This window comes from Notamacropus eugenii, chromosome 3, assembly GCF_028372415.1.
Source record: "Notamacropus eugenii isolate mMacEug1 chromosome 3, mMacEug1.pri_v2, whole genome shotgun sequence".
Classification (NCBI taxonomy): Eukaryota; Metazoa; Chordata; class Mammalia; order Diprotodontia; family Macropodidae; genus Notamacropus; species Notamacropus eugenii.
The window spans coordinates 142,366,982-142,377,800 of record NC_092874.1 but is presented as its reverse complement, the minus strand read 5'-3'; the positions used below and the strand labels follow the sequence as shown (position 1 = coordinate 142,377,800).

General features: G+C 37.9%; 1 protein-coding gene across 6 annotated transcripts in view; it reads right to left on the bottom strand.

The window, feature by feature from the left end:
- Nucleotides 1–411: 411 nt before the first annotated feature.
- DOCK4 (dedicator of cytokinesis 4) overlaps nt 412–10,819 on the bottom strand; it is a 537,022-nt gene continuing 526,614 nt past the window's right edge. For 5 of the 6 annotated variants that reach the window (XM_072653018.1, XM_072653020.1, XM_072653021.1 and 2 more), the window contains 3 exons: nt 9,830–9,943; nt 7,120–7,181; nt 412–3,033 (listed from right to left, as the gene is read on the bottom strand). In XM_072653018.1, coding sequence (XP_072509119.1) covers nt 2,608–3,033; nt 7,120–7,181; nt 9,830–9,943 — 602 coding nt within the window. In that variant the 3' untranslated portion in view covers nt 412–2,607. The remainder of the gene's footprint in view (nt 3,034–7,119; nt 7,182–9,829; nt 9,944–10,819) is intronic. The other variant, XM_072653019.1, reaches the window with a different exon arrangement.

The window sequence follows — 10,819 nt, the reverse complement described above, 5'->3', positions numbered from 1 at the left end:
TCACTAGAAACAGCTGGCTCCCAGACACAGTTTGTTGCAGTTGGCAAAGGGAAAGTACATCGGCAGCTTTATGTTGCAGCTGGCTGTGATTTTTGTGTTAAGTCCTTCCTTTTCTGGTGTTTTGGAGGGTAAAATAGGGACCCAGTTAGACTAATAACTAAATGGTCAGCCAAAGAGGTAAATTCAACTACTTCTCTACCAACTGGAAGCTGAAGCCGGTACCCTCTCCATCCTTCCTCTCTGAATTACAAACATGAATTGTGTAGCTTAGAGAAAAGTCTTACGATGAGGACTATTCCACATGAGAAGAAAGCAGTCGTCTCAAGAGACCAGTCAGAAATATTCACTCTGGGAGACAGATTTACACAGCTACTCCTCCAGACAAAAACACACACAAAAAATATGAAAATGTTAAGATTAATCAAGTAATTTTATTTCATATTTACCATTCTGCAGCAACCAACATGAACATCTGGGTAAACAGAATCTCATGAAATAATCTGCTGCAAAAGCTGACTTCAGTAACACGCACATGATAAATTCAACAACTCTGTTCACTGCCAGAAATAAAAAAAAATGGCTTCAAGAGCAAATAACACTGATTCATACTGTGCTCAAGCACTAGTCAACAAATCTATTAAACTACACAGGGAAAAGAAATCAGAGAGGCTTTGTTATCTTACTAGGGACACCGTGTTTAAATGGGCAGCTTTACCTCTTTATACCAACAGAAATAGGGAACCTCCCACATCATTTAGAATGCGATTATAAACACAAAATGTTATAATCAAAAGCAAGTTCAAGAAATTTCAGACTGCAAAAACTTGCAAGATACAAAGCTCAAATTCATATGTTTCTTTTCTCAATTATGAATACTTTCACTAAACATAAATATTTTAACATATATTAATTTTTTCTGACATTCAAAATTGTAAAGTCAATATGGCAGAATTATTGTTAAAAGCACATATGTACAAATATTCTTTTTCATACATAAAGTATTTGGCATAATTAAAACAATCATACTGCATACACAACTGTTTGCTTTTTTTTTTTTACACATAATGGTATCTCTTATTAAAATTAACCAGTTATGTACAAAAATACTTGAACATTTATTATAGAAAACCTCTATAACCAGCCTCAACAGCGTATACCTGCTGGATGGTTTCATTGAGAGAATATAAAAAAGTGGTCACCACCTTCCAGTTTAGGCTATCAACAAAAGCAAACACAGTTAAACCAACATGAGCTTCCCAACAAAAGAGGGAAAATATTTTAACAGTATGATTTTTAAATACAGTTCATACGTCTATTATCAAGTGAGTGTTATAAACAGTCAGTTAAAGAAAAAACAAAGATACAAAATACATACTACATACAAGGTGCTTTTCCACACTCCTACAACTGGGGCATTAGCATTACTAGCTAGATCTACAGATGCTATGTTGGGAAATTCAAACTAGCTTGGACTACAGCTATCCTCTCCAACCAGAGGACAAAAGGGATGATCAGTTAAGTGAGAGAAACTCCACTGTTAAGAAAGTAGAGCCTGGAAGGAATTTTCTTGTTTTGTGAAGAAAAGAGAGTCAATGATGCCTCTGCCTTTTACAAGTTCTGATGCCATGCTGTTGTACTAATCTATATTCTTGAAGGGTTTTGTTTGTTTTTTTTACCCTTTCACTTAGACGCATTGATTTAATACTGTCCAGCATTGATTCCTGTATCCTTGTTAATAGGACGCATTCATTTTTGCCTATTTAATATGGGAACATTTGTTCCCTGGCAATGACCAATTTTATGAAAGAACCTTCTGAAGTCAGCAGGTACAAAATCCAAGTAAACATTTCTACAGGGTCTTCTGCTTAGGATAGCTGGTGGAATACTGAAAGTCAATTGCACCTTAAAAAGAAAGAGATACAGTGGAGACAGGAACACTGACGAATTGATATATCAATGAATCCTCCAAGTATAGTTTTCCATATGTAGACAGCTGTCAAACTTCAAAAGCAGTCTGAAAGGAGTGTTTTGTCTCCAGAACAAAGATACTCCTCAAACCTGATGCTTGCAACCCCTTAATATAGACTTTAAGTAACTGGCCTTCAACCTGATTTCCAATGCTGTATGATTTTCATTCTGCTTGTGAAAAAGCCAGAAACCTGAGCCCTATTTACTGAAGTCTTCTAGAAAAAGGACAATTGTGTTAGAATGTGCACTGATTTAAATAAGCTTTCTTGTAGTATCAAGTATTCAGTAAAAAGTATACAACTTTTAACACAAATGACAGCATTGTGTTGATTTTAGATTAGACTATGTAAAAAAGTAAACATAAAAAGATACAAAAAAGTCTATATCACTATTTACCACTTTCAAATTAGAATGTTTTAATGCAATTCTCTCATCCACACTTCCTGTAATATCTGGCCTTCTAGATCAGTAATTTTATTTAATATTGTGCAACATAATATTAATAAGCAAGTTTTATTTCATTTATTTAAAGAAAAAATCTGGGTAAAATATTAAAGTGCCTACACTAAATTTCTTCTCACCATACTTTATTACTTTGTAAATGGTAAAGAATTCATTTTGAAGGAATAGAAAAGTGACTTATAATTGAGAGACCTTCCGAGGAAGGGGTCTGGGCCGAGGGACTTGTTCGGTCCTCCTGCTGCCATTCTCTAGGTTGGTTGATCGGGCCAACAGAGGTTTGGGTGGCAAGGCGGGGGGCTCCGAAGTAACAGGGATGGAAAGGCTGTGAGGTAGCGGAGCAGGGCGCCTCAAAGTTCGTTCATAAACGCTGTAAGGAGGCGGTGTTTTACTTTCCTTCCTCACTGGCTCTTCAGGCACACTGTAGGTGGACATGCTGACTGTCTGTTCATTCACCGGATTTTCAAAGCCTGAAGTTTCAGATGTGCTACACCGGCTCAAAGATGAGATCCCACTGCTGTAACTTCCTGACAACACCGGCGAGTTGGATATTAATCCTGAAGAGTGATACTCCACTGGAGAAGGGGTAAATGATTGCATGGATCCCTGTTCAAAAGCAAAGTGAAAATGGAAAGAGACAGAAGAATGAGAAAGAAAAGAAAATAGAGCAGAAAGAGAAAGCAGAGAGACAGAGAGGTTATATCAAATCAATAGTGAATTGCCAAGAATATCTTCTTTCATTCATCTTTGCCCGTTGAATTCCCTAGGAATCAAGCTCTAGAACTGGGGAGGGGGGAAGTAGAAACCATTCAGTGCAACAATTCATTTTATAGATGAAGAAACTGAAACCAAGGTAGTGAGCATCAGAGGCAGGATTTGAACTCAGGTCCTCTCACATCATAGCCAATGAGCTTTCTATTATGTCATACTACTCAACTCAAATGCCACCTCCTTCACAAAGCTTTGCCTGCTTCCTGGGTGTCAAGAACCGTCCTTGGCAAATCACATAGAACATTGTGCTTTGATCTTTTTTATGTACTTATATCTTACCCCCTTCTACCTTTCCAGCTTCCCTGGACTATTACTCCTCCTCCACACACTCTGTATCACCTCACACATGGTGCCCCAAATCTTGTCTCAGTACCATTGTACCTCTGGCTATCCTCTTCACTTGGAATACAACTTCCTCCTTGCCTTAGCCTCACACACAATCTTTCTCCTAATGTGCAGCTCTAGTATAATCTGCATAAAGCCTCTTCTCTTTTCCTTTTCAACTGCTAATGCCCTCCAAACTCCCTTATATTTTACTATTTTGTATTCATTTGCACATATTTATAGGCTCTCCCATTGGAATGTAAATTCCATGGGATTAGGGATTGTTTTCTGATTTGCACTTACGATCCCAAAGGCTTAGTACAGGGCCTGAAACATAGAAGGCACTTAATAAATGTGCTGATTAATAGTCTTAGGTCCATGAGGACAGGGTCTATTCTTTATTTAAGCTTTGCCCTCTTCCTTTTATATTTTTAATATTGTGGGGTTTTGTCATTCAGAATAAAAACAAAATACATCCTAACCCATCCCATCACTCACATGATGAGCCTTATTTACCTTTATCATCATTAGGAAGGCAAAAGAGAGAGAGACTGAAATGATCAGTGGTAGTTGGTAATCTGGACAGATATGAAAAGAGACCAAAGAATTAAAAAGTGAGAAACAAGGGGAGGGCACTGAAACCCCTTAGGGGCCTGGAAGGAGGAAATAGAATCTTCAGACATGGAGGTAATGATGCAGAATTTCTCTGGGCACATGACTGACGGTCTAGAAAAAAGCAACCCACCTTTTAAATAAGGTTCCAGAAGGTAGGAAAGAATCCACTTTCAAAGCTACTGATATAAGACTCAATCTATTTTCTTTTGCTTTCACTCTAGATTGTTATCTCAGAAAAGCACCTTCAAAAATCTTTCCTGTTTTTTAAAAGAAAAAAAATGCTGCCTAGTTCCCAAACTCCAATTCTAGGCAAGCTATATATAATTAAGGGCATTTCTTTTTTTTTTTTAATTTTTTTTCCAGTTCCAAATTCTCTAATTCCCTCCACCCCTTTTCCCTACCCAGTGAGAAGGCAGGAAATATGATATGAAGTCATGAGACCATCTCTTAAATGATCCCAATTCATGACTCTGTTTTTGTCACCAAAATATATTCTAAATTCATGGTGGGGTGGCTAATGCTAGTCATTAGGATTTGGTTCTTATTCTCAGATTGTTTTAATTTGGTATCAGTGTGCCCTCTAATGTCATTCTGGAGTGACAACACGTGATATCTAGTGCTACTTTTATACGGATTTCAAATCTGTTCTTCTCATTTTCTCCCTGTTTTAAATGATAACACGTCAACATGCCTAATGGTTACTAAAAAATACATTCAGGTATTGTCCAGTATTGCTATAGGTTAGGTAACCTTTCCATGGATTTGTTTTATTTGTAAGGATTTGTCCAAAATATTTCTTATGAGCAACAGCATGGCATCAGGTTTAGAGTGCTGGCCTTAAGAGTCAGAAGAGATGGGTTTGAGTCTTGGTCATTTAAGAGCTGGTATGACATTGGGCAGGTCCTTTAACCTGAGGCCTTAAATTTTCTCATCTTTAAAATGGGGATAAGAATATTTAATTACTTGTCTCATAGGATTCAAATGAGATAATGGGCAGAAAGTGCTTTTATATCAATAATAATGACAACAATAACTGACACTGACATAGTTATTTAAAATTTCAGAAGCACTTAATGCGTATCTCACTATAACTGGTTCAGGTAGGTACCATGAGGTACCATCTACCTATGGTCACATAGCTAGGAGATGTCAAAGGAAGGACTTGAAACTAGCACATAATATATTTATATAGGGCTTCAATGTTTGCATATGTTAACTCATTGGATCCTCGTAACAACCCTGTGTGGAAGGTGCTATTATCTCCATTTTTACAGTAGAGGAAACAAAGGTTAAGTGACACCCCCCAGGGCCACACAGCTAGGAAGCATCTGAGGCAGCATTAAAATTTAGGGCTTCCTGAATTAAGTCTAGCATTCTCTCCATTATACCATTATACCAGGTTGCCTCATAAATGATGACTATCATATCAAACCTGCATAAAGTCCTGCGTCAACATGTCATAGGTAATAGGGCAAATATAAAAACATGATGGTATTCCCTCTTCCTTGAGCTTGGTTGTCCCAATGAGGGCTATGTTATTAAATTCTACTCTAGATGTAAAAATACAGAAAAAAGTTCTACTCTACCATTTTCATACTTCATACACACACACACACATACACACACACATATATACACCTCATCATTAAATAACAGCTCTCAATGTCATTCAGATTCTACACACATCTTTCAGATTTAAAATAATGAGACTGTTTAACTCACCAACAAATTGCTAGAGTAGAAAGTCTGGCAGCAGGAAGGAAATCATACTTCTCTGTGATTTCCTCCAGTTCTGCTTTGAGGGCCCTTACCTTGTACAATCAGGCATTATTAACAATGCAGATGACTCAAGGTCTCCTTGACCTACCACAATTTGTTTGGAGAGGCTAAGTTGTCTCTCTTTCCCATTAGCTTGGAAACACCTCATCAGCAAAATGGACAAGAAACCTGTGTGTTCTCATATACTCAGGTGCAAAAATTCTTGAAATTCTCACTTCAACCTCATACTCACCTCTACTGCAAAAGCTTCTAAAAAAGGTGATTATGCTAAAATTTAGATCTTATATCATCACCAAGTGATTATATTGACAATTCTGTCTGATTCAATTTAAGAGACTAAATGCAGTTCTTGTTTTCCAGGGTGGATGTTTTATGTACTGAAATTTTAAGTAGCTTATATTTTCTTCCCAATCCAAACTTATCTCTGAAAGTTTTCCAATTTGTCCATCTCTGTTTTTGGAAGGGTACAGACACTTGGGCTCCCTTCTCCTTCAATCATAAATATGCATTTTTAATTCAAATTCCAGAAGGCCATTTCAAATGATCTCAAAGGAAACACATACTATAGTATGCCACTTCCCTTCATAAAAAAAGACCCAGTAGGACTTGAAGAACAGTCACCTGATTTCTAATTCGTGCTGGTTTTTTTTTTTTTTTCAGTAAGGCTGGACCTAAAGCCTGCTGAAAATGATTGGGAAGTTTTTGACTTACGTATTGGTCTTTCTGACCTACGTATTTCTCATAATTCAATGCCTATTACTAGAGGCTTATTTCTTACCCTCTGTGAAACAGTCTGTGACTGTTTTGGGAGAATGATGTCTGTGATTTGAATTTGTGCCTTGTGCAGCATTCAGGAAGTAAGCAACCAACAGGGAAGATGCTATACCCTCCTCCTCCATTTCCATGGGAAACCTTCCCATGTCCTTGAGTTCCTCTCACTCTCAATTCCTTCGTCCTACCTTGGTGCATGTATCCATGAGTATTCTGCCTTACCTTCTGTCTTCTATTGACCAATAACCTCCTGGAGGACAGGAACTGTCATTTTTCATCTTTGTATCTCTAACACTGTTTTGTTTTGTTTTGCATAATCACTTAATACATATTTGTTGAACTACATTATCTCCTTGAGGTTGAACACTCCAGTGTACACCTAAGAGTCATGAGTCTGAGAATGTGAAGCTTTGTCTCCCCAGGTTCCTGTACCTTCATCGGAGATCGTCCAGCAGGAGAAGGGGAGACTGACGTCCCATGTCTTGCTGGTGAAGCTGTAAACAGAAAGATTTCATCTCAAAGAAGCCAGACAATTCATTCCAAGTAGCCTTTTCATTTTTGAGGAACCAAAATAAATAAATAAATAAATCCCCTCCCTTCTTCTCATACCCAAGGTTAGTATGTTAAGCCACCACCAGCCCTGGTTTAGAACAGATCCTAAATGTGAACATATACAAAACTTCAAGGCGACAGAAAGTCACTGCACTCATGAGGGTCCATGTCAAGAGCTAGATGTCCTGAGAGCCTGGTGTTTCACTGATGGAATAACAGTTAGTTACACATCCCAGAGTGCTGCCTGTGGCCTGGGTAGCTAAAGGAGCACCACAGGCCAGAAATATAGAACTTTATGGCAGAATCATCAGCAGTCCCTTTGCTTGAGTATGACCTTTCCCTCACCTTCCGAACACTCCTGAGACAACAAACAGGATACATGTGACTATGTAAATACAAGATGGAGGAATATATCTTGTTTATACCCTCTTACATTTACACCTAGGACTGCGCATCATCCTATAAGTTTTTTCAAACATGAAGTGGTTGTATTCTGTCAATACCAGAAACTTGGTAGGAAACCATAATGCTTGGGCTAGCCTCTCTACTAACTAGATTCTCCTTTGATGCTAAAATATTCACAACCAGCATTTGTGAGCACACCGCTTTCCTTTGCATTTTATAAAGTACATTGTGTATGTGACTGTGGTGCATAGGCAGCAGTATGTGATCAGAGATAAGACCAAATTTGTACTTTATATTCTCTGGCACAGCAAGACAGACCTCTCTTTCCTTCTCACAAATACATTTACAGTAGAACCACATTAAAGACTGACTCTTTATCCCAGAGATCTTTTAGCTATGAATCAAACCACAACTTGCAACACTTAAGTGTGGATGGACAGTGACAATCTGATATGACATGGTTAAGCCTACAAACAGAATGCTTGTCAGATCCTCCTATATCCAAGTATTGTTGCACATTGCTTTAGGATAACCGGTCTTTTAAATATATTCTGGTTGGTGACATAAAACTATTCAGTAGATGCAAGGAAGATATGTAGACAGCTAAAGATCACCAAAACAGCAAACACAAATGGAAACTTCACAACAGATTAGATATGCAATCCATGCAGAAAGAAATGTATATCTCTTGACTCACATCGTTAGGTCAAGTATGGACTTAGGTTAACTGCACACATGCAGCCTGTGAAATCTCTGGCTTGTTCTGAGTTATCCATTGGTCAATGTGAAAGTCAAATAAATGTCACTACTGGATTGTGTGAGATAATCCAAATTATTGGGAGACACCATAAACACATTTCGATGTGCTTACTGAAATGAGACTTGAAAGCTCATTTCAGTAGCAATATCATTGTGATTTCTTCAATCCTACCAAAAGAAGTAATTCCATCAATAGCTGAATGAATGGCTGAGAACATATGTGTATGCATGTAAATATGTATACATGTACAGGTACTTCCTGACTTGCAATCAGAACTCAAAAGTAGAAGGAGGAACATTAGAAAACGACTGACCTGCTCAGTTTTTGATTCTCAGAACATGAACATGGGTCATTTATAAGTAGAATCATTGAAAGTCAGAGATTTGAGGGGGAGGTCATAGTCTTCAGTCCCCAATCTTTTCCCTTGCCTCCAACCCTATAAGGGTCATGTCTGAAGTTAAGGTATGTCCTATTTGAAAAATCAAGTTCTCAGGAGACTAACTCCTGAGACTAACTGAACTAAAAGTTCATCCTTACAGCTGTGCTTTCAAGTTGGCCTTCCTATGTCTTAGCCTGAAGAGGGGCAATAGATTGCTGCATCAGAAACACAAGTTGTTAGTCTAGCTGTTAAATCATACAAGAGCCGTTTTAAAGACCCAGTTATAGATTTTTTTAGGAGCCTTTCTGCCTTGATAGATACAGAACATAAACTCAGAAGAGCACACTACTTGTGGGGGTGTGGGGGACGAAAGAGGCTATGAAATCATCTTTGTTTCCTTAAAGAAAAAAAAAAATTCTAGAATTTAACAAATGCCATGGGGGTCATTTCAGAAAACTAACAAAGTACAAACCTAGTTATCATGGAATGAACAAAAGGCAATTTCATATAACCTTAAATAGAAGGACTCTCTAATCAACAAATAAATGATTATTGTTATAATTATCAATCCTGCTACGTGCAAGGCACTCTTTGTAGCCAATCAATAACCGCTGGATTTCTGTTTTGTAATGACTGACTTGGTTTCAGGTCAGAATACGATTAGAAAAAAAAAAAGTTAACTGAATTAGCATCAAATTTGAGAAGAACCAGTTGGATAATGAGATGAAAATGAGTTAGCAAGGTTAGGTAACATTTCTAAACCTCTGATGATAATATTATGGAGGGTGTCACTTTCCTACAAACATCTGAGTCAGAAGCAGCATACTGCTGGGCAGAAAGGTTCACTGGCTTGTTCCAGTATCGATTTTCTTTAATATTTACAGAAGAATAGCAGCTCAGAGTAGAAGGGAGAACATTAGAAAACAAGTGACCTGCTCAGTCTTTCATTCTTAGAAAATGAACATCTACCTTTCGTTGAGTAATTCAGGATAGGATGGAGTGATTAGTAAAAATTATTTTACAGAAGTGATGGCTCAAATACCCACCAGTCTGTGTGGGTCTTGGAGGGACAGGGGGAGATATAAGTTTCCCACTATCCAACATGTTCTTGGCTTCTTTCCCACTGTCCAGGCTCCAGCTGCTAGGGGTGGGATTCACAGCTGGAAGGGAATAAGAAAGCTGAAATACACATGGTTCCAGCTCTTCTTTGTGATTTAATGAGTCTTTAATACCAGGAGAAAGTCAGAATTACCCAAAATGAAAATCAAAGCAAGAAATTAAAAAAAAAAAACCCAATAAGAAACCTTCTGAATACCAAGCTATTATTTCATGGGCTACTTACACTTGCATTTGACATTTAATTTGGTGAAAGTATTTTTCTTCATTTCAGTCTAGTTGTCAAATAGAACTATTTAACTCTAGGTGGGATTGTAGAAGCTTATTGAGAATCGGAAACTGTTTAGTTGCTTGATAACAGATGGCGGACATATCCTTGAGACTATTTTAAAACTTGCTTTCTTATGAAACTTTCTTGGCAAATAGCACCCTAAAGGAGAAGCAACGAAATGCTAACATCCAACTGTGGGGCAGTGCTATTTAAAAAGGGCCATGATAGAAAATCAAAACAACTGGATCACATGCTCTTGGAGGACAGAGGAGGCCCCGGGGCCTCAGAAAAATTCCTAAATGTGCTATAGTGGGCCAGAGAGATGCCAGTGAACAGCAAGGATGTTCTCGCTCTTTCTCCCATTCTCTCTGATTGGCTGATGAAGTGGCTCTAGTCTCCAGAAAGATGTTGCAATCTAGAGCAAGCATTTTTCAAACAAGCCCTGAAGGCAATCTCAATATCTCTCTCTCTCTCTCTCTCTCTCTCTCTCCCTCCCCCCCCTTATACCCACACACGTATGTATATATGTATATATATCATATATACATACTTATATATGTATACATATTTAACGTATGCATTATACATACACGTACAGACTGATTTCAAAAACAAGATGAGTTCAGCAGATCTTATAGGAAGCTGCCTA